The 24,496-nt window shown below is 45.1% G+C and overlaps 2 protein-coding genes across 2 annotated transcripts in view; both read left to right on the top strand.

Annotated features, from left to right (window-relative positions):
- Positions 1-2,867: 2,867 nt before the first annotated feature.
- Positions 2,868-10,056, top strand: LOC149357866 (antimicrobial peptide microplusin-like). The gene is made up of 5 exons (XM_089577981.1): positions 2,868-2,980; positions 4,357-4,418; positions 6,422-6,517; positions 9,188-9,214; positions 9,946-10,056. Exons 1-5 carry the CDS (start codon positions 2,902-2,904, stop codon positions 10,000-10,002), a joined length of 321 nt encoding a protein of 106 aa, XP_089434107.1. The 5' UTR covers positions 2,868-2,901; the 3' UTR covers positions 10,003-10,056.
- A 4,649-nt stretch (positions 10,057-14,705) lies between these two features.
- Positions 14,706-24,496, top strand: part of LOC149357865 (O-acyltransferase like protein-like) — a 78,816-nt gene continuing 69,025 nt past the window's right edge. Inside the window, exon 1 of the mRNA XM_089577982.1 lies at positions 14,706-15,151. Coding sequence (XP_089434108.1) covers positions 14,923-15,151 — 229 coding nt within the window. The 5' untranslated portion in view covers positions 14,706-14,922. The remainder of the gene's footprint in view (positions 15,152-24,496) is intronic.

Here is a 24,496-nt window from a genome sequence, read left to right as displayed (position 1 = left end):
GGCGAAGACTGGATCAGCCGCTAACCGGTTCCACAGAACAATTCAAACATGCCAGGTACCTTAAGAGAGGCCCACAAAAAAAAAAAGTGGGCTCCTCGGCAATGGCGAAATCGAAAGTTGCAGATGGACATTTGTTAATCGGGCCACTGCAGAGCACTCACCACTGTGCTAATTAATTAAATCCGACGAATGAATGTCATCTTTCGCAGACACCTCTCACTTGCATCTAAAAAGTATAGTCACAATGCTGCAGAATCGGGAAGATAACCGCCACTGCTGACCAAAAGCCGGTGCGAGCTCATTGACAACGAATTTCGGACAGCTCACATTAACGCGGTATGCATGAAATGAACAGATTCATCCAGTTCATTTCAGAACACGGCATAATATTCAAGCGATTCTGAACACACCAAGTTTTCTCATTCAAGTCACGCGAAATTCAACTTGCGATGAAAAAAAAAATGTGTTATAAAAAAGTTTCACCATGCGGGATTTGAACCCACGCGCTCCCATTGCCTGTCGACTCTCCGGAGCGACGCGTTAGACCACACGGCCACAGAACAGCGCGGAGTGATACACCTCTCTTTATTTTTTTTTTTTTGCGGCCTACTTCCGTAGCGTTGCACATGTACCTCGTCGCCATTGGCGGTCAGCTGATGACGGGCGTTGTAGCGTTCCCTCGCGGTACAAAGCAAAATTTAATAATGCATAAATCACTCCAAAGCGCTTTAAATCCAAATCTTGCACACTATAAAATGATTATAAAGGTGTATTAGGTGCAATAAAAATCAACAAACCTCGTTTGTCTAATTGCACACGCAGTGCACTTGGTGGAGCGACACACAAATGAAAAGTGCACCGGCGGTTGGCTCACGTGACCCGTTCTTTGTAGACCGCCCAAGAAGCCGATGAAGTGGCGCCGATGTGATGATAAAGCACGGAGTATATCCAGATAACCCAATGAAGTTGGAGGCGTGACGAGGGTGGGATTTTGTCTTGCTACCATTAGTTCACTCATCTGAGGGCGTCGCCAGAGCTCGGGAAGATTCCGAGTTTCAGCAAACTCGGGCCTTCCAGCATAGCGCCCCAGGGCTTGGGTAGCATACCCGGCCCCTTGAAGAGAGTGTGCTAAAGGAAGTTTACTCTTTTTTTACTTCTTTTGTGCTTAGAGTGTACATGCCTGAAATGTGGTTTACGAGGCCTTAGCGATGCTGCCGGTTTTCATATTACAGTAGTTCATCGTACCACCTAGCTGCACTACTGAACTGTCGGAAACGTGCCTGTTCGCAACTCCTGAAGTGAAATCACGAGAGTGCCGCAAATGCTGTCAATACGTCTGGCAGGTTGTAACTCGCAATTTATTTGCTATATTAGGGTACAAACGTATCAGGAGAAGAAATGAAAGCGCAGGCGACATTTTAGAACCGAAAGTGATACAAATTTTTTTCTGGAACAACACGACGCTGCTAAAACCATAGAAGGCAGAGTGAATCGGCCGTACCATCAGATGCACCTCATTCTACAAAACTCACATAAACCGAACCCTGCATGTATCGGGTCGCGCGCACATTCCTGCCTGTTTAAGCACAGGAGAGATCTTGCATACGGCAGAAAGCCTTTATACCGAATGTGAAGCCTTCTATTCAGGCACGGATCATTTATTTCGAACAAAATGCTGTACTCGACTTCTTTGTCACTTGCCATCTCTCTTAAACTACCGAGAGGCGTCAAAGCATTCGAGCTCCGGGTCTCGTGGAAATAGCTTGCTCCTATCTTAACTTGTTTGAGCGGCCCACTATCAAATGCAAAGGTCGCCGAGGGAGCTTTCGTTTCTGGCCAAGACAACAAGTGGGTTCCAGAAAAAGGAAGACAAAAAGAGCCTTTTAGTTTGATGGTAGTTGCGATTGCAATGCCGAGCTTACTGACGTGAAAGGAAGTTTTCCCAATTTAGTAGTGCTTCGCTAATCAGCAATATAGTGCGAACGTAGCGTAGATGGGACCACAACTTCGTCTCCAAGCAAAAGCGCTCGTTGAAGAAACGTTCCTATTAGGAACCTCGGGAGTAGTTTCAGCTGGAAGAGAGAAAAATCAAGCGTTCCCGCAGTAATTCAAATTTACGCCTAATTCAACACATCTGAAAGTATTCATTTCTGCCTGTAAGGTGCCTAATTATAAAAGTCAGAAAAACACAGACAAGAAAAATCCACTCCTCTTCATTCGCAAAATACTAGCTTTTATAGCACGGATAATTTAACTGCTAGAAGAACTCTCAATTTTCGGCGACGTACCACCGTCCTCCAGAATTACTCACGTCCATCCAAGAAGCCGAACATACGTACCTATAACTGAATAAAGAATTACCCGGCTCCTCGCACTCAAGTGTCGTATCATTTGGACAAGGAGACGTGCTTTTCACCGCAGCCCCGTGTCCCTGATGCTCATTCGCTGCTAACGTTTCAACCTTCATCGACTGCTGAACGTCGTCGCTCAGTGACAGCACGATTTTTCTCTCAAGGACACCGCGTCTACTCTTCGCTTACGGCTTCATTTTTCAAGAACAGCAGACACCAAGCTCAAAGGAAAAGAATAAATAGAAGAGGAGAGGCTCCGGGAAGAACACGCCTTCCTCAAGTTTAGGCACGCGCTTGCCTATAACCTTGCTGTTTCGCACGTTTCCGAGCAGAAGCGATAGCAAGAATGCTGCCTTTTCTTATTCCGGCGCAGTCTTGTGTTCCGCGAGAAATTTTTATCTCTGGCTGTTTTTATCGGCCTGACAATAGAGGTTCTTGGGATGCGAGAGGGGGTGCGGCTGCGGCCTTATAAACGCGCAGCCGTGCCGTCGGAGCCCAGAAGAAGATTCGCCTCTCACTCCGGACCCTGCAGAATTCAGCCGCCGTAGCCATGAAGACGTTTGCTATCGTCCTAGTCCTGGCTCTGGTCGCCTTCATGGGCTGCGTCGCCCACGAGTCGGAAACGTGCAGTAAGTGTAGTCGTCTCCCTGCTCCTCTTGCGCTTGCGCAAAATGAAATGTAAGTGCAAACATCTTTGCAGTCTGAAAACAGATTGCTTCGCACGGTTTTCAAGCGGCCGACACTAGTGCTCCTAGGCACGGTTGGTAAGCTCCAGTTTAAAAGGGAATATGTAAATGGTTAGCTTAAGAAGAGAGTTTCTGGAATTTTTGGTGATTGTTCGCATAATTGTAGCCCAGTTATAATTGTAGTAACAGTTTTAAGCTCTATAACTACTGTTGAAGGCGTCTTATTAAATGTGACCTAGGGACTGTTGTAACAGCTATAACGTGCAAAAGTAATGTTGCTGGCGTTTTATTTAATTCCAGTTTCGTTGCTTCCATCAGTGGTGCGTTTAAAGCTCTCGATTGGCCATACCAACGGAACTGGGCACCGTAGGTTGGTATTTTGAAGAAAAAAACAGCGCGAAAAGGAGAGCCAGGAGAAAGAAAAGACACAATCGTGCGTAACCAACAACTGCAGAGTATGTGCATTGGGGCGATAAATGAGATGCTTGAGGTTACGGATTCAGTTTTACTTTATACATTGCAGCTGATAAATAAATAAAATAACTGAAACATATTAGACCGGTTGTCTTCTAGTCACCTAACCCGTTTCTCTTCCCTTCATTAGGACTTGCTTTTTCATTATCATTTGCTCAAGCTTGCAAGCTCCAGAATGGGTAACACTAAAGAGGGTGGTGCATTTGTTGAGTTTCGGTGGCGTCTAATGATGTAATTTAGGCACGTTGCTTCAGAGGCACCGAGTGTAGGACTCGAGAGGGCACAAATAAATCCGCAAGTGCTACTGCTAACGTGGTTGATGCAACTGCTAACCTGGCTCTCTTTAGCGGCGGCATTCGCTTAACAAAGACACAGATTCAGTAATAATTGCTGGCCGAGTATGTGGAGGAGAAGGTCCACGAGTCGGTACGCCTATATGCTTTCTGGATGGGACCAAAAAAAAAATTAGCAAGGTGCCTAAGAATGTAACCGGCTTGAGCACATTTTGTAGGTGATCTTTCGGCAGGTGCGAGGTCCATATGCAAACTCTTTGGTTTTGGTTAGGGTTGTTTATCAGGTGTAGCATTTAGCCCGCATGTTTTCTCTCTTGTTCAGGATTTTAATAGCGGTGTGTTCCACCTACCAAAGAATTACATGATTGCATCTACTTGAGGTGCTTTTTTTGAGAGCTTGTGTTTGAGAATTTAGTGCACAAACGGGGCTCACAGTTTACTAATCATGTCCTAGCAAAGAATTTAAAAATTCGTTGCACATGGGCGAGCCCAGAGGAGTTGTTTCTAGCTTGGACCTTCGGCTCCATGCTGTTCTTGTCCTCGACTTTCCAGAGTTGGACGACAATCGCCTCAAGAAAGTGCTGACCTGCGTGAGAGAAGAGGTTCTGGAAGGGGTGCGTGCTTTTCATCCTTCGGCATTCGTATTAAATTGTCATGGTTAACTGACTCAATTCTAAAAACGCGAGCTCAAGTAATTTGTTTTGACGCCAAGAAATAGAACTTAAAGGCTATGCCAATGGCGTACCGAAAGAGTGGTTTCTTTGACATTTAATAATCCGTTTTTGCTTGAGGCAAAACTGTAGGAATATACAACTATTTCTCGAAACTGTTGATTTGCCTGAAGTGCGCGCAGCATCAACGCAACACTTATGGTAACCTGTACAAGGCAAGGAGAACCCTTGTCCTAATTTAAGTAGACGTTTTCCTCTCTCATATAGACGTTTTTGTCTCCAATGACAAAACTCTGGAAAATTGAAAAACTGTAAGATACTGTTACAGAAATATTGAAGGTAATGGTCTATTCTTCCGATATGTAGCAAAATCTTTCTATTATAGTGTTTCCATCACTCGCATCGAGCACCTAAGAGTGCCATAGCAAACCAAAGGGGAACGCTTCCGATGATAGAAAGAAAATATTAACAGCAAAAAAATGCAAGCCAGCCGACGGGAGATCTGCGGATATATTGATTCTTATAGTGAAATCTTGAAAGATATAAAAAATTGCGCTCATAAACTCTATTCGGTTAAAAAATGCTTTTGACCAAAATTGTTGGGTATGAGGGGCGCCGTAAAGATTCTACTGTGCGGGTGGGAAGCCAGCCGCGTTGTTCGGTTACTTTAGGCAAAGGCGGTGCCTGTTGCATGAGCTCTCATGATAAAGCACCCATTGACGTGGGGAGTGTGTAGCCGCACAGCGAAGCAGTGATCGCCGCCATACCTGATAGTGTTGCTAATAAAGATTTCGCGGAGGAACTGCGCTCTCCATAACGAGATATTACGTACAAATTTAGGTAACGTTTTCCCCGACCTACGCGTGTAACCGGACTACGACCACGGTGGCTCTGGCCCCAAAATTTTGGCAAGACGTTCCACATAGAGAGAAGCCATGCACATAACGGACGTTTTCCTTCAATTGCAACTCTGTTACATAAACTATGTATCTTTCAACATACATTCTCCTTGTTCTATGGCCATCTGGAGGCGGGTGTTTCGAAAGAGCATGTAGGTTGTGCAGCATTCATCAGTTGCGCACATGATTTAAGAACTTTTTGGGGTCAATAAGGACACAAAATTTCGAAACCATCCCGCAAAGTTGAATCATAACCATCATCCTGATTGACTAGCTCCTTGCATTTACAGGTGTGGAAATTAGCAGCTCGCCCTACAGAACCAAATGAAAGGCTCGATATATAACAAAAGAGAGGCTGACTATTAGGTTGCACATTTCGATATAAAGCTGGATTGAGTTGGACAACGCGCGAGTAGATAACTACGAACAGCCACCAACAAAAGGCGCGATATCGAAGCTGGTGTTTGAATAGGTGAATCTAAGGAACAACATATACGAAGGTCTGCGTGATACGCGTACGCTACTATTATAATACAATATAGTACCATGAATCAGCCAAAGTCTAGCAATACCCCAAGTTTCGCTTTTGTGTTTTGTGCGACCCGAGTGTCATGATAAACGAGAGGAAATAGGTTTCATTGGTGGCAGTCAGGCGACAGCAACCGCGGTATCGTGGTTTTTCACCGCAGAGTCGTGCGCTCTTTAACTCTGCTGCCGTCAGTGCTATATCACAGAACGCTAATGAGAAAGACAGAAAGAGAAATAGCTTTAACACGACGGTAATGAGTCTGTCTTCTGCCGTCAGCAGTATATTGCAGAAGAGCAATCAGTTCCTATCTTCCGACCACACAAACAAATTGTATTTATCTCGTGAGACCTCAAAGACTAAAACGAAATTAATCGTATGTGGCGAACCGGCTGAAAGAATTTTGTTTCAGTCAACACAGATGGCGCGCAGTGTACTCCCTTGCTGAATTGTTCGAGCTATACACGTTGACGCGGCGGTCGTAGCGATGAGTATTACTGTTATTATTTTCATTCGGACAGCCTAAGGCCAAGCTGGACGCCTTGATGAAAAGCATGAACTGCGAGGACTTCGTATGCGGCGTCAAGAAGGTGTGCGCGGAACACAACGGTGATCTGGTGAGTTTCGCCCGCCATGAGAACAATATTTATTTGTTTCTTGACCCTGAGAGCACGAGAGCATTACAAGGGGGAGCGTGTTAATATACGAACGGTGGAGCACAAAAAGACAACAGTAAATATATACATATATATAAATATAAATAAGGCTCTCCAAAAAAGAAAGAAAACAGTTTCGAGAAAACTTTAAAACAAATTTACAGTAAATAGCGCAGAATATAAAAACAGAGAAGCAGATAAGCATACAAGGCACAACGACAACTTTTCCAAGCATGAAAAAAAAACTATAGCTCCAGCTATGGCTACTAGACGTGCAGCTCAAGCACATTGTTCAAGAAAGATATCTAAGTGAGGCGCTAGGCGTGTGTTAGAAGAACTAAGTCAATTAATTTTATTTATAGGAGACATCAGGTATATAGTTTTGATGACTGAAAAAATAAGCGTTGAGCTAAGATAAATCCATCAATCAAGAAAACGCATTTTAAGGCGTACCAAAAAAATAAATGCAGTGCTGCATGACTGGTAGCTTTTGGTAGCTAGCGGCCGCTTCAAAGCGGTATTGAACACTATACTCAGGTTAGCTGCTTCTAATTCCAAATATAGTTAGTTAACAAGAAAAAACAGTTCAAATTTAAACTATAAGTTCGTGCAACTTTCATTTCTAAATACATACTGAAAAAATTGCGCAAAAGAAACGGGGACGAAGCAAAGACAATACGAGGACGAGCGCTAACTCACAACTGAAGATTTATTCCGAAACACATGCACATATAAACAGTAAAAAATAACAAAAACAAAACTAATCATACCAATCTGACATCAAGAACATCACATGTCACCCCCTGCGTACCCGAGTGATTTTGCAATTTTTTCAGTATGCATATCAACCAACTTGCCCAACTTTCTGCTCTCCTAAGTCATTTCTAATGACGGAAATATAACAAAGATTGCAGTGCCATGAATTTATATTCATTTGTCTTATGGTTTTTTCACATTATTTTACAGCTAAAATTGGATTTAGTTTGTATAACAAGCAATTTAAGGGGTACAACGGGAGCCGTAACGCGTCACGCCAACATCAAAAGTTTAACACGCTACGCTTTTCAGGTTGAAGTTTCCATCGTGAAGTCAGAGAGTCACTGCGCCGTTCCTTTTCTCAGAACTGACCAGCGGCTATCACTCTCTCCGCTCATTTTCTTCCTTCGAATGGAAAGAGTGAAAGTACTCGGTTGCCTTTCGCCTCCTTCGGAACGCAGCCGTCGCAGTCAGGTTCGAACCAGTGTACTCCAGCTAACGAGCCGAGCGCCCAAACACTGAGGCACCGCGCAAGGCGGAGTCCAAATGTACAGAGGGCAAAACGCTTGCCTATAACACGCTGTGGGCGTGTTTCGGGCTTAACACGCGATATCTAGCTATAATATTTGGTTAAAAATGGTTTGGTTTATGGGGTTTAACGTCCCAAAGCGACTCAAGCTATGAGAGACGCCGTAGTGAAGGGCTCCGGAAATTTCGACCACCTGGGGTTCTTTAAAGTGCACTGACATCGCACAGTACACAGGCCTCTGGAATTTCTTCTCCAAAGAAATTCAACCACCGTGGCCGGGATCGAACCGGTGTCTTTCGGGTCAGCAGCCGAGCACCATAACCACTGAGCCACCGCGGCGGGGGAGATTAAAATTATCTGGATGCTTACATCCAGATCATTTTTATCCTGAATGTAAGCATATTCAGTTAAACACGATGGAATCCTACGAGATTAACTGAACATGCTTACATCCAGGTTAAAAATGATCTGGATGTAAGCATGTTCAGTTAAACTCGTAGGATTTCATCGTCATTTTTTTTCCTGGTGTCAGCGGCTTTGGAAGCAGCGGAACACACAGTTCGGCTGTTCTAGAGATGCGTTTTGCGCTCTGTACTATGTTGCCAGACTCGCAACACCATCATTTCAAAGCACCTTCAGGAGAGCGGATGACCGCTGCGCTTCCAAAGCCACGAGGCTTTCCTCTACGACCAGCTGCAGGCGCAATAAGCGGCTTAAACTAGCTTTAGGGAAATGCTGTTTGCCATTTAATCTGAGTGTCCGTTAACGTTAGCTCCGAGGTCAGCTTTTCCAGCTACGCATAAGTTCACTGTCACTTATATTAACTGCATTGAGAAAGCGGATACACGGACAACAACCTATGCGGTTGCTGTTGTGAGAACGCTAGTCGGGGTCAGCCATGAGGCTTTCAAAACACGATGAACAGTGCCGTGAGGAAAAGAATAAAAGAGAGATGGATAGCTGGGCGAGCTGATGACAATGTAGCAGACGACACGGACAAACGACAAAGTAGAAGACGACGCAGACAAGCGCTGACTCGCAACTAATTTTTGTATTGAGGGACTCACATATTTTTACTAGCCATTTATGTGCACAGTCCCGATACCGCCTACGGCCCAGTATAACGCTTTAAGAAATAACAGTGCCGGGGAACTAACCGCGTCGTCCGACAAACGAAGACAGAAGATTACAAAGCTCATGAATGCAGTGCGGTACGAAGAGTACGCAAATCGACTTGCGCCTCCGCCCTTTTCATTAAAGCATACGCAGCTGAATCGAGTGCATCTACGTGCTCATTATGCTCAGATATATGCTCACCCTAAAACACTTTTATTTTATACTTTCAGGAGAAGGGGTCGAAGGGATCGCTGACGGTGAGTTATTCCTAACCAGTCTCTGAAAAATGGCCTAGCTCTGCGTTAGTGGTGGCGTTAATGAAGCTATGTTCTCCGTGGGCTATTCTGAAATGTTTAGGATCACGCAAACTTAGTGACGAGCATTTTCCTTTTTGCTGCTGCTACTGCTGCTACTATCCCTGGAGAGGAAACTGTGTGCACGGGAACGCTAGCGTCAAATGTGAAAAGCCCCTGTTGCATGATTAAATTCTCTTATCGCAACGCTTTCAATCAGATGCTTTGCATGTAACGCCATTTCTGGGTCTATGGGTGTACTGAGAAAACTACGCATGGTCTTAGTTAAAAGAAAAAGAGTTTACTGTGATTGTGATCAAATTTATGCGAAAATTAGGGCAGCCGGAGCAAAATTTCCTTCTGAGGCAATGATCTTACGATTTGAATATTATGTATTTTAAGACCGTCGTGCACGACCCAGGCACAAAAAAAAATTGCGGAGAAAAACATTTTCACACTCGTGTTACTGTTTTTGTAGAGTTTGCCAAAAAAAAACAGTTTTTTACAATACAATTTCTCGTCTGGACTTTAAACTGTCCTTGCCGAAAATTCTGATCCATCTACTTGGGAATATATGCTCCTTTTTTCATCTAGTACCCATCTGCTTCACTATTTCGAGATATGCAAGCAGGGCTGGTTAGAGTGTCCTGGTGTCTCGCGTTGCAAAATAATGTCTGTTGGGTGTTCCATTTCAGGGTGCGGAATTGGAGACACTGCGCGCCACCTTCAGGACATGCCTTGACAGCCCTTAAGCCAGACTTTAGTGACGTCGTTCACAAAATAAGCACTGCAATAAAGTTGCTCACTCCTTAGCAATGACAAAGCTGCCATGGCTGCCCACTGCCAGTGGGCGCTAGGCAGTTTTACGTTGCTATGGTAACCTGTTCGCTGCCAAATTGGGATGATGTCTGCTTTATCTTTTGAGTTCATCTCATTGCATTTCTATACATTTGGACTAATTTGGAAGAGAAGAAATTTGGAAGAAAAGAAAAGAAAGTCAGAAAAGGAATAGGAGTGTTCCCTTCAGCTGACGTACACTGATGAATAAAGAACTATAGAGGACGCGAAAGAACAGCACACGTCAAAACAGCACACGTCAGAACAGCATGCGTCAACAGCGCACAAAAAACAGCACAGCGAAAAAAGAGCACAGGAAAAAAACAGCACAGCGACAAAACAGTACAGAGAAAAAACAGCACGCGTCAAAACAGCACGCCGGACAAAAGGACACAGCGACAAAACCGCCCAGGGAAAAACAGCATGGCGACAAAGCAGCCTGGCGACCAAACAGCACCCGCCAAAACAGTACGCCAGACAAAACGACACAGCGGCAAAACAGCACAGCAAAAATACAGCACGACGTCAGAAGAGCGCAGGGGAAACCAGCACGACAACAGAACAGCACAGCGGAGTATGGTGCAGCGCTGCTGGAGGAGTGAACTATCATAGCCATAACGGCAAACGCTAAATCACAACTCATACGACAGTGACCTTTGGAATTATCAAGTGCCCGTTTATCTGGTTCATTAAGATACAGAAAAGGCTCATAGATTGAGGATTACCGTTGCTCTCTTTCGTTTCTGAGGTCAAATGTCCCGGGTAGTTTATCTTGTATTATTTGCTAGCTATATTCGGTTTCCTTGGTGGCTTTTGATGTATTACGTGCCATAGCACGCAGCCGCTTTCTTTTTCAATTGTTAGGCAGCATGCATGGCGTCTCTCGTTTCATTTCGCTCCTTGACGTGGCGTTGCCCTCGCCCGCTCTTCAGCGCCCATACCGAAGATTCGCGGCAATGTCGACTTCCAAAGCGTAGCGAAAGAGGCTACCAGTTAGAACAGGGAGAGCAAGAGGCTGCTGTAATGGCCGATAGCTCCAATGCATCGAAATGCTAAGCGCGTCTCTGGTTCGAATTCTGATTGATGTACTATCATTTTTTTCTGCTTCGTAAATTTGTGAATTTAGGAAGGATCTTAATGGCACCTAACAGCTACAACAAAGAAAATAAAAGATGAACGAAAGTGTATATATAAAGGACAACAGAGATCTAAGTTTATTTTCATGCCATAAAATTCGGATATCTAACCGAACGACACACACAGCGGTTGCAAAGCTTGTAGAGCGGTTGCAAAGAGCAAAGATCGTTCGAATGGAGTTGGAATCTAGCTCTTTTGCGCGCTGTTTTTTCTCGAGTCTATCAGACGAGCACTCGCTAACTCCATTGGTCGCTGGCGTATGTGTTGTGATTTGCAGTTTGCGGTTATACTCCTTCAGTAGCACTGCACCATAGACCGCTCTGCTGTTTAGTCATCGTGCTGTTTTCGCCTGCGCTAGAACCACTACTTTTCTTGATGCCTTTACTGAAGCAAAACATAGTATATCACCAATTCATTATTCTTGTTTTTATTTTTTTCGGGAGCTTCTCAGTCTTCAAACACGCAATAAACATCCTGTGAAACGAAATTCCCTGCATTCTACAACTCTGCTTCAGTAGATTCCCACCTGTGTTTGTTAGGTTAGGTGCATGCTTCTTACGTGTTTCTTATGGTTCCTGAGCTAAATGGTCAAATTTATCAAAATTCATGTTTGAATAAAATTGGTTTCGTAGCGAAAAAAAGTAGCTTTGGTCAAATTTTGTGAAAATTGAAGTTTCGAGATAATTCTCTAGGGAGTGAAAAAAGAGATTTTTTTATAAATTTACACTCAACAAATACACGCTGATGCATGCAGCTTCCGGTCTGCTGTGCAGCCTATTTCCGGAACTAAAGTGGCTGCCGGTCACCCTAAACAACCACTGTCCAGCGTCCTGGTTAAACACCAAACGTCAAAATGTCGGCTCGGACAATCCTGCTATCGTTAAAATAGAGCATCGTATAGTGGATATTTTCAGTGTATGAAAGGCCTGTAGCTCCCTGCAAACAAAAGTGCAAAAGATTAAATTGCCGAGAGTGAGTGTTTTGAAGAATAACTTTTGGTGCACCCAGAACACAACGTCGGGTCAACCCGCAGAATCGATGCTTTCAGAAAAACTTCTTGATCGGTATTCATTCCATTACTGTCCAGAAAAAAGCGTATATTTTAGGTCACAAATATTATCCTACCCTCTTCCTTATATAGTGTGGGAAACGAGCACTCGCTGACTCCAAAGTTCGCTGCAGTATCTATTGTAATTTACCGTTTTCGGTTATGACTGTGATAGTTCACCCCTCCAATCAGATCACCAGCAACCTCTGCGAATACCTCAGCGAAATTGGTCTCCACTCTTTCTTTTAACTTTCTATCTCCAACATTCCACTCCCCCTTTCTCAACTTATGCCTCATGGCACACTTCTCGAATTAAAAAAAAAATGTTCACCCCTCCAGAAACCCTGCACCATACTCCGCTCTACTGTTTTATTGTCGTGCTGTTTTTTCGCAGTGTTGTTTTGTCTGGCATGCTGTTTAGACGCTTGCTGTTTTTTCGATGTGCTGTATTGTCTCCAAGTTGTTTTTTTCTCTGTGCTGTTTTGTCGCTGTTCAAGGGGCACGCAGACTCTGGTCCGCCACTTCGCGACAAACGTAGCCCCAACCGCGGCTCTAAGGTACAAGCTATTCCAAAACAATGCAGACTAATCAATGCATCATGGCTGCCGTAACTTTATGATAGATTACTAGGTAGACACGGAGTAGCAAGTTTATTTACAGATTCACAAAATGATGCTCCCGGAACTAAGGGCTGCTGTCCATTAGACAACGTATTTCGAATGGGCGTATGTCATGCATGCCATGGCCGATAATAGCAAGAACGTCGTTCTTCACTGGCCGAAGCACACGGAATTCGCTTACAAACGACGCTTCGATAGCAATGACCATTAAGATGATTGCTATACTTTACGGCACCGTTACCTGATGACGTTCGGGAGTCTGAGATGTCGGCTTTAGAAGTCACATGACATTTCTTCTTACCGGATGGCTGCGTGATACACAGTAAAGGAACGAAGGAAAAGAAAAACAACCTTCTCGTTTCACATTGTCCAGTGGAATACTTTTGCCGTGGCGTACGTGAAGCGACATTAAAGTTGCCTTACGGTAAAGTTTAAATCATGACTCATGAGTTATGGTAACAACACTGTGCAGTGTTCCTGAGTTCGCACGTTGGGCGCATCGGGTGGGGATCTTCGCAACGTAGCACTTCACGCAACAATTGGCGAAGCATATCCCGTTCTCTCGCTGAGTCGACGGAATGCACCAGCAAGCGTATCCTCACCCCAGTGGCAAATAGAGAGAGTAAGTGAAGGGGAGACGGTAGCTTGTCGACGCACTCGTCTCTGTAACCCCATAAAGGTTATCCTGACCAGCGCCCCCTCCACAACTTCTACTTTTGTTCATGCGTGCCTCGTATAGCCTCAAGGACACATAATTTTTTTTTTTTAATTTTGCACTGTATTACTGCATTCCAGCGGTTGCCTAACAAATTCGTTGGCTGTAAATTTGTGTCTCTGAATGGGTTGCACTTTGTACCTGTGTTTACTTCTCTCCGTTCTTACACACGGCTTCAATAAGTGAAAAATGTCCCCGGTTGCAAGGCAAAACTTCCTTGGGTCGTTTGAATGGCGAATATTTTTTTATGGTTTTGTTATGGTTGTTATGGCGAATATTTTGTTATTAGCAGGTGAATTCTTTCTACTCCTCAGCAGATGTTTACGATCAGTCACGAGCATGGCAGTCAGGCGTACAAAGAAACTAATATCTTATTTTCATTGCCAGAATGCTCGCCGAAAGCGCGTTGTAACCGCTGTGCATATATGTTATTAAAATGCATTCTGGATGCCACTAACTACTAACTTAGAGCTCAAATATGCCGTGGATTACCACGCCTTTGCAAGTCACGGTTATCATAATATCACCCTGTCCTCTTGTGACCAATGGATACACCGGCTCCCGAGATCAATATCTTAAGCAAAACTTCATATGCACACCACTTCATAGCTATGCAACTTTTCTGCATTGTCTACAAGGTTCTATGCAGAGGCGTATTTTTTTGTCTTTTTTTGTTTGAATGATGACTCTCTATTCATGTTTGCAGCTGGCATAACCACATGTCGTAGCTCCAGATTCATCTTGCCAATAAATACGTGGATTCAGATGTAGGTGCAGTATGCCTTGTGTGTCCTTCATTATGGCTGGCTTCAATCACGGCGAGAAGCACCGGATATTCAAGCATGTGCTGAGTGTACCGCTCCAGTGTAGGGCCTTCCAACAATCTACGCCATTTCAAAAATGGGCCAAGGTTCTGCACTCAGATCAATCACGCTGCTGCGCAGCGAGCGGTGCAGGCGCACGGGGTATCGCTGGTCAAGACGCTGAGCACACAGCACATCGAGGAAAAGCGCCGCGTTGACTCAGCCGCGCTCCCACTACTGCTGCTGATCTCGAGTCACGCCCGTTTCATTTCTTCATACGCGGCGCAGCTATGAAACAGCCCGCAGTCTGATTCGCCTAACCCCGCCGCCTGAACGCTCAGTCTAGATTCTAGTTGATTCTCACTTCCCCAGTGACTGCACTCAGAAGATTACGAGTAAAGATATGTTTACCACCTTGAAACAGATGCATGCTGCATGGTCAAGCCTTTTTATAATTAGAGCTCACTAATAGCGGAGCCCGTCCGTGCAGGAAGTATCGTCGCCCAGTTGCTATGGCGCAAAGCGGGAGGTTTATTTGGCTAGCGACTATGGTAGCTGCTGCGTCGGCTATGAAGTTTGATTTCACTGCTTTCGACCCGAAGGTCATCCTAGACAAAATTAGGGACACGATGGAGATGTTGATGAGTATGCTGTGGGTCACCGGTGCGTCTCCCCAATGTGCGAAGACTCTCAAGCAGCTGATTCGGGACACATTCGGCGGCAAGCTTTGGGCTCTTTACGGTAAGTGTTTGAGAGTGCTTACCACTATATAAATGCCTTTCGAATGCTTCTCCTGCTACTCATGAGCCTTGAGAACGGGTGCCATATTTACCGAGTTGACCTTTTCTCCAAGTTTTGTCTACCTTCGTAGGTAAGACAATGCCTGGAGACTCCCGCAAGTGAATTTTAACTGCGGCGCTTATTCATAGTTGCGGTCACAGCTTTTTATGCACAAGATGTCAGACAGTGTTGACTCAGCAAAAGTGGGGAAGGAAGTTGGGGTCTCGTTTTGGCATATTTCAGCAGTGTCTCCTTGGGGGCTTGTTGGTTGATGTTTTCAAGGCGGAATTCATTTTAGTGCAACACATTAAGAGGACAAGACAGGTGCTAGAAGAAGGGTTGCATAGACAAGGGCCCACTCTAGAGGAAAGGTATTTCAGCAGCGTTTTCATGTGCCCTTATGTGTTGTGAAAAACAGAATTCCGCCTTGAAAAAAAGCTATGGCATAAGCATGAATGAAGTCAACAGTCACCAAACCCAAGTGAGAGGGGATGTTTTCTCTTATTTTATAATTTCTGGACCTAACGATGGGATAATAACAGTGTAATTATTTTACAGGTCAAAAATAACTGATTAGTAGCAGAGCACCCACATGCTGTCTGTGGGATCCAAACACCCAACCATTCGAATTTTGGGTACGGTGCTTTACCAACTGAGCTACGCTGGCGGAGACAGGACCGTATTACAGAGATAACCGCTGATGAATCCTCACCTTCGACCTCTGCGGTTTGAGCGATGAATGAATGCACAGTGTCCAACTGCTCTAACCTGTCTTCAAAAACGCGTGTGGTTGTCCTGTGGGACCAATGCCGCTTTTATCTTGTCGTGGGCTATGCCATACGGCATAAAGTTCAAGAAAGCACCGCGGGAGTCACCTGTGCCTCGGCTGCGGTCGTCCTTATTTCTGGCAGGAAAATCTGCAGTTTGTATTTTGTGTTTAAACAGGAGTGATCCGGGCGCGAGTGGATTAAACTCATCCACTCTCTCAGACTTGCCTGGCTTCGCCATATATTGCAGTCGATTACCGGGGGTATGAGCAGGCGCCTTAGCGTTAACACTTGTTCTCTGTAGCCATATACTATGGGCTGAACCTGAGCCGATTGTTAGATGTCCTGCGAGGCGTCCGCTCGAGTCTAACATACAAACACATGTAGGTAAGACGCAGGGCAAGTCTGACACGATCAACGGCTTTACTAATGATATATATACATACAGGGTGTTTCATGTAACTTGAGACAAAGATTTAAAAGAAGTGCCGCACCGGAGCTGAATGAAACCAAATGCATATCGTTTCCCGTCGTGTGGCGCTCCATAAAGTATTTTTAAAATTCACATGCATTCACATGCATTTCGTTAAGTTGTAGAGAGGGTTAAGAAACAACCAATCCAGTTTTTCTAGTAGCATATCTTCTACATGAACCTTTTTTGCAACATTGAAAGAAAGCCCGCGCGATATGAAAAAAGCCATGTGATTGCGCTCTTGCGCAACGGTATTGTAGCGCTGCCAGGCATGTCCTAAGTGAACGAAACCTGTGCGCTCATCGTCTCAAAGTGAGCGGCCAACGCCGCTCTCAACATTGCCTTGAAAGAACGGCAGCCCATTCTTCCCGAACATGGAACCCGCGTGCCGTGATCTGCGATAACTGATCAGCAGGCCATCGACAGCCAGTTCAGAACCAGCTTCTGCAGAGTTGCTTAGGCAAAACAAAAAAGGCAGAAAAAGCCGTGAAGTAGCGTATTTCATGTTAGCCTCCTTCAGTCGCTCACTAGGGCTCGGTCAGCGCATCCACTTCTTTCGTTCGAAACACGGTTGGGTGCGCTGAAATATGATAGCGCATGAGCCCAGTCGCGTGTTTTTTCTTTCATATTTCTAAGGCATTCTCAAAATGCCGGAAAAAAGGACCACTTAGGAGAAACGTTACTAAAAAATTTACATCGGTTCTTTCTTAACCTCCTCTACAACCTGCGGCACGCCCATGACCGGAAAGTAAATAATAAAAAATTTGGATGATTAATCTTACCTTACCGGTTATCTTATAGGAATTTAAAAAAAAATGCACTGAGGAGCGCCACACGACGGGCACAATATGTCCGTTTTTTTTGCCCAGCTCTGGTGAGCCACATTTTTTAGTGCTTGGTTGATGTAGCGTGCAACAACACTCTGTATATAAGACATCCCTCTCTCTGTCTATATATATATATATCGGATAAACTCCCCAGAAATCGAAAAACTCAAGAGGAAGGCTGGCCCTCCAGTCGAAACGTCGTGAATTAATTCCTACTGTGTTTTTGAATTCCTGATGACTTTATCTGATATTGATCAATCAGCTGCCAATGGCTTTTTAATATATATATATATATATATATATATATATATATATATATATATATATATATAAAGCAAACAAGGGAAGGGGAATGAGGGGCACGTTATAAATATGCAAGAAGCCAACTGCCACAGAAACCAAGGGACACAGGAGATTTTATTTTTTATTTATTTTGTGCTGTTGTTCGATTTTGATTATTACTGAATATGTTATCGCTTCAAGCTAATTGATTAGAAAAGCAGAAGAAAAAATTGGAGGCTTATCAAGGTTAAGGCCAGTGGATGCGAAGCATGTCCTTAGCGTTTGGAGGCATCTTGACCGCATACACGTCCAGCGCAAAGACGCTGGCGCGGTTGCGGGCACAGAGACTGACGCGACGGCGGGCGCGCGCCGCCTCATCCCTGGTGTGACGTCACATATCACGTGATGCAGCGATGGTGGCGCCGCCGCCGCGTCGCGCGCGACGGCGCGAACCGAAGCGTGGAGGCCTCCGCCGGGCGACGTCCGATGGCGCGATATGAGGCCCCATCTGCAGCCGGTGTAACGTCATCACGTGACTTCACATCATGTGATCTCACTTCAAGGTCAATGGTGGCCACCGCCGCGAGGCGACCGACGGCGCGACATGAGGCCCCATCTGCAGCCGGTGTGACGTCATCACGTGACGTCATGTCACGTGACCTACTTGAAAGTCACTTGAAGGTCAATGGTGGCCACCGCCGGGCGTCGCGCGAAGGCCCGAAACTTACGTTAATATGCTTCGCATAAAAAAAAACCACACGCCGCCGGTTGGATCCGAACCCACGACCTCCGAATTACGCGTGGGTTCGGATCCCACCGGCGGCATGTGGTTTTTTTTCTTCTGCTTTTCTAATCAATTAGCTTTAAGCGATAACATATTCAGTAATAATCAAAATCAAACAACAGCACAAAATAAATAAAAAATAAAAATAAAAATCCCCTGTGTCCCATGGTTTCTGTGGCTGTTGGCTTCTCGCATATTTATAACTAGCCCCTCATTCCTCTTCTCTTGTTTGCTTAATTGCTTAGCGAGGGTCTCGGTTCTGGCAGCCTTGACGCCGTAGGATGCATAAGAGGGTGCTCACACATCTTCCACCCTCGCCGTTCGATGACGTTCTACGTCACATTAGCGTTATCTCAGGACGTGCTACGTCCGCTGCTTAAGAACGTGGGTGGCGCTGATGTACACTCTCAAAGTTAGGTTATTTGTAAACATAAATATCGCCGAAAGCAGAAGATTTGACAGCCGTCGCCGTACCTCAGCGGTAGAGCACCGGACGCGTAATTCGGAGGTCGTGGGTTCGGATCCCACCGGCGGCATGTGGTTGTTCTTTAAAGCGAAAGCTTTACCACTTGCACTTTCAGCCTTTGCCGTGGCGCGGCGGTGCCACCATTGACCTTTAGTTGACCTCTGTGTGACGTCATGTGTGACGTCACGCCGAAGAGAAGGGCGACCGACTCGCGCCGTCGCAAGCCGCGGCGGTGCCACCACCGTCGCCTAACTCCTGCGCTCTCCGCTAGGAGCGCAACAGGTGTTGTGACGTCACGCCGAAGAGAAGGGCGACCGACTCGCGCCGTCGCAAGCCGCGGCGGTGCCACCACCGGCGCCTAACTCCTGCGCTCTCCGCTAGGAGCGCGATTGTGGCGTTACGCTTAAAGCCCCTCAATGATTTAGGGGCTTTGGTTACGCTGAAGAGATTAGGCTCGACTCACGTCGCTAGAAAGCAGTAGCTGTGCCAACCACCAGCGGCTTAACATTGCTTCGCGATCTCGCGCCGTCCGTGTGCGATGGCGGTGCACATGAACGGCGGCCTGACTGGACTGGATTGGATTAGAATAGATTAGATTACATTAGATTACATTGGATTGGATTGCATTGGATTGGATTGGATTGTATAACATATGCATTGCCACAAGTCTAACCACAAGCACCACCACCAGCTACACTACCAGCTGAACCATGGCGTAGGTACGGACATTGCTTTCGCAATTACCGGGCTTAACGAAGCTAAGCCACAGCGAATTTTTCTTCTGCTTTTCTAATCAATTAGCTTTAAGCGATAACATATTCAGTAATAATCAAAATATCAACAGCACAGTAATAACAATATAAGAACAACAGCACAAAATAAATAAAAAATAAGAAATAAAAAATCCCCTGTGTCACTTGGTTTCTGTCGCTGTTGGCTTCTCGCATATACAGGGTGTCCCAGCTAAATGTAACCAAGCTTGTAAAAAGAGAATATTCCCTAGCCCAGTGAAACCAACTGAGGGTTGTTGACAGTCGCGTGTCCTAGTCCGCGGTAGTTCTTCATTATACAAAGGTAACTATTTAGCAAATATTAATTAGCTAACTTTTTAACTATTTCCTTCGGGAAGAAAGTGCCAATGCAGCAGTTGTAGATCCCGTAGAAAAATAACCGGTTGCCGTCTTTGCAACCAAGTACCACTGATATAGCTTCTTTTATTTGCCTGAAAAGAAAGCCCGCGAAATACAAAAAGAACCACGTGATAGGGAAGCAGTTTCAGCGCTCCCAAACGACCGGTCAAGCAACGACATCCGCTTATGTTTGCAAAGCTGTCCCGAACAGGGTTCGGCGTTTTGAGGTGGTGGCGAGGTATGCGCCAGGAACTGCTTATGGGTCATGGAAGGTAAGCGGGCGCTGCTTTTCAAGGAAGTGAAGCGCGGTTCAAGCTCGAGAAATAGGCATGTGGCCGTGCCGCCAGACTTGCTCCGTCACGCGCTGAAGCGGTCGCCCTAGCGCCCATGCTAGCGTTGCTGGCGTATATCTCGCAACCATCGCAAAACGCCGAGCTCCGTTCGGGACAGCGTTGCAAAGATAAGCGAATGTCGTTGCTTGATCGGTCGTCTGGGAGCGCTGAAACGGCTTCGCTATCACGTGGTTCTTTTCGTATTTCGCGGGCTTTCTTTTAAGGCAAATAAAAGAAGCTGTATCAGTGGTACTTGGTTGCAAACACGGCAACCGGTTATTTTTCTATGGGATCTACAATTCCTCCATTGACACGTTCTTCCTGAAGGTAGTAATTAAAAAGTTATCTAATTAGTCTCTGCTAATCAATACGTTTGCATAATAAAAAAAGATACTGCAGACTAGGACACGCGACTGGCAACAGCCCTCAGTTGGTCTCACTTGGCTAGGGCACTTCGTCTTTTATAAAAGCTTGGTTACATTTAGCTGGGACACCCTGTACACACACACACACACACACACACACACACACACACACACACACACACACACACACACACACACACGCACACGCACACGCACACGCACACGCACACGCACACGCACACGCACACGCACACGCAGTAGCCGCCGCGGTGGCTCAGTGGCTATGGTGCTCGGCTGCTGGCCCGAAAGACGCGAGTTCGATCCCGGCCGCGGCGGTTGAATTTCTTTGGAGGAGAAATTCGAGGCCCGTGTACTGTGCGATGTCAGTGCACGTTAAAGAACCCCAGGTGGTCGAAATTTCCGGAGCCCTCCACTAAGGCGTCTCTCATAGCCTTAGTCGCTTTGGGGCGTTAAACCCCATAAACCAACCAACACACGCACGCACGCACGCACGCACGCACACACACACACACACACACACCACAAGGCAACAGCCACCGAGACCAAGGTAACTCAGGGGATTTTTTTTTATTTATTTACTTTTTGGTGCTGATCATTACATTTATATATATATATATATATATATATATATATATATATATATATATATATATATATATATGTATATATATATATATATAAAGGGCATCCCATCTAAATGTAACCAACCTTTAAAAAAAGACGTAGTGCCCTAGCCCAGTGAGACCAACTAAGGTTTGTTGCCAGTCACGTGTCCTAGTCTGCAGTATTTTTTTATTATGCAAGCGTAATAACTAGCAGAGACTACTTACCTAACTTTTTAGTTATTGCCTTCAGGAAGAAAGTGTCAATGCAGGAATGGTAGATCCCATAGAAAAATAACCGGTTGCTGTGTTTGCAACCAAGTACTACTGATACAGCTTGTTTTATTTGCCTTAAAAGAAAGCCCGCTAAATACAAAAAGAACTACGTGATGGGGAGCCTGCGCTGCCCAGGTGGCACTGCAGTTATTCCACTATTCGACTAAAAACTGCTGCCGTCAGTCGCTTGGGCCGCTACAAACGCGAGGGCACATTCTGAACGATTAGAAGCCCGCGTTTGGTTGATAGCACTGTTTGCCTCGCTTCTGTAGACATAACCCAGATAGCTGACACGCACCGCGTGTGGCTTCGACAGAGCGCACAAGCTCACGCCAGTAAGCTCAGGAAGGTGGCGTGGAATAGCGCTACGAGTGCCCCCAAAACTGCTTGCTCCTCTCGCTATGCTGCGTGTTACGGCGCTGCAATCGACACGGCAAACTTCAGCGCAGGTTTCCCATAGGGAAGCAGTTTCAGCGCTCCCAGACGACCGGTCAAGCAACGACATTCACTTATCTTTCCAACGCAGTCCCGAACAGGGTTCGGCGTTTTGCGATGGTTGCAAGATATACGCCTGCAACTCTCGCACCGACGCTAGGGCGACCGCTTCTTCAGCGAGGGATGGTGCAAGTTTGGCGGCACGGCCACATGCCTATCAGTCGAGCGAGGTTTCGCGTGAAAAAAAGCTCCATGCTAGCCGCGCTTCACTTCCTTGAAAAGCAGCGCCCGCTTTCTTTCCATGACGCAGCCGTTCCTGCCCCATATCTCGCCATCACCTCAAAACGCTGAAGCCTGTTCGGGGCAGCGTTGCAAACGTAAGCGGATGTCGTTGCTTGACTGCTCGTCTGGGAGCGCTGAAACTGCTTCCCTCTAACGTGGTTCTTTTTGTATTTCGCTGGCTTTCTTTTATTGGTTGATCGGAGTTTAACGTCCCGAAGCAACTCAGGCTATGAGGGACGCCGTAGTGAAGGGCTCCGGAAATTTCGACCACCTGGGGTTCTTTAACGTGCACTAACATCGCAGGCTTTCTTTTAAGGTAAATAAAAGAAGCTGTATCAATGGCACTTGGTCGCAAACTCGGAAAATGGTTATTTTTCTAAGGGATCTACAATCCTGCATTGATACTTTCTTTCTGAAGGCAATAATTAAAAAGTTAGCAAATTAGTATCTGCGAATTAATTACTTTTGTATAATGAAAAACTGTCGCTGATTAGGACACGCCACTGTCAACAACTCTCAGTTGGTCTCACTGGGCTAGGGAACATCCTCTTTTTTACAAGCTTGGCTACATTTAGTTGGGGCACCCTGTGTATATATACACAAGGTATTGAGAAACGCTTCATTTAGACAAACATTTATTGCTAGTCTTGAAAAAGGAAAGTCTGTCATTGAAAAGGACAGGCTCTGTCCGAAACATCGACTAGCAATAAATGTTTACTTGAATGAAGCGTTTCTTAATTTCGCACGCACACACACACACACACACACACACACACACACACACACACACACACACACACACACACACACACACACACACACACACACACACACACACACACACACACACACACACACACACACACACACACACACACACACACACACACACACACACACACACACACACACACACACACACACACACACACACACACACACACACACACACACACACACACATATATATATATCTTCAGGGTTGACTAATTAGTCAAGCTTAATTAACGAACTTTTTAATTATTGACTTTAGAAACAAAGTGTGAATGGAAAAGTTGTATATATATATATATATATATATATATATATATATATATATATATATATATATACATATATATATACCTAGAACTATGTCGTGTATCTGATCCTTTTCTCACTTCCTTTTATCTTGCTTTCTCTCCATCCTGCGATTCATTCTTTCTATCCTATATCTGCACATGGCAACCATATATATATATATATTTATATATGACAGAAGCCAACAGCCACAGAAACCAAAGGGCACAGGGGATTTTTTTTAATTAATTTATTTATTTTGTGCTGTTGATCAATTTAGAATATTACTGAATATATTATCGCTTAAAGCTAATTGATTAGAAAAGCAGAAGAAAAAACAACCACATGCCGCCGGTGGGATCCGAACCCACGACCTCCGAATAACGCGTCCGGTGCTCTACCACTGAGCTACGGCGACGGCTGTGAAACCTCCTGCTTTCGGGGGTATTTATGTTTACAAGTAACCTAACCTTGAGAGTGTTCATCAGCGCCACCCACGTTTAATAGCGGCGGACGTAGAACGTCCTGAGTTACCGCAGGTGTGACGTAGAACGTCATCGAACGGAGAGGGTGGAAGCTGCGTGAGAACCCTCTTTATGCTTCCTATGGCGTCAAGGATGCCAGAACCGAGGCCCTCGCTAAGCAATTATGCAAACAAGGGAAGGGGAATGAGAGGCTCGTTATAAATATGACAGAAGCCAACAGCCACAGAAACCAAAGGGCACAGGGGATTTTTTTTTAATTAATTTATTTATTTTGTGCTGTTGATCAATTTAGAATATTACTGAATATATTATCGCTTAAAGCTAATTGATTAGAAAAGCAGAAGAAAAAACAACCACATGCCGCCGGTGGAATGGGCCAGGTAGACTTGTAGAAGGGGTCACAACTTTCCGATTATCCTGATGAAGGACGGTCCTCCGTTCGAAACTGTTGGTATTAACTGCAGATAATCGGAAAGTTGTGGCCCCTTGTTCTATATATATATATATATATATATATATATATATATATATATATATATATACAGGGTGTTTCACCTAAGACTTTCTGCAATTTTTAAAAATAAGCTATTTGAATTAGATGCGCGCTTTTTCTGGCATAGCATTGTCAGTGGTGTAGTACATCATAATGCAGCTAAGACGTGCTAACTAGCAGGCTTGTTAACCAATATTTAATAGTTAGCTTTTAAACTATTACCATTGG

This window comes from Amblyomma mixtum, chromosome 3, assembly GCF_055824585.1.
Source record: "Amblyomma mixtum isolate Tamu chromosome 3, ASM5582458v1, whole genome shotgun sequence".
Lineage (NCBI taxonomy): Eukaryota > Metazoa > Arthropoda > Arachnida > Ixodida > Ixodidae > Amblyomma > Amblyomma mixtum.
This window is presented reverse-complemented; position numbering and strand designations above follow the sequence as displayed.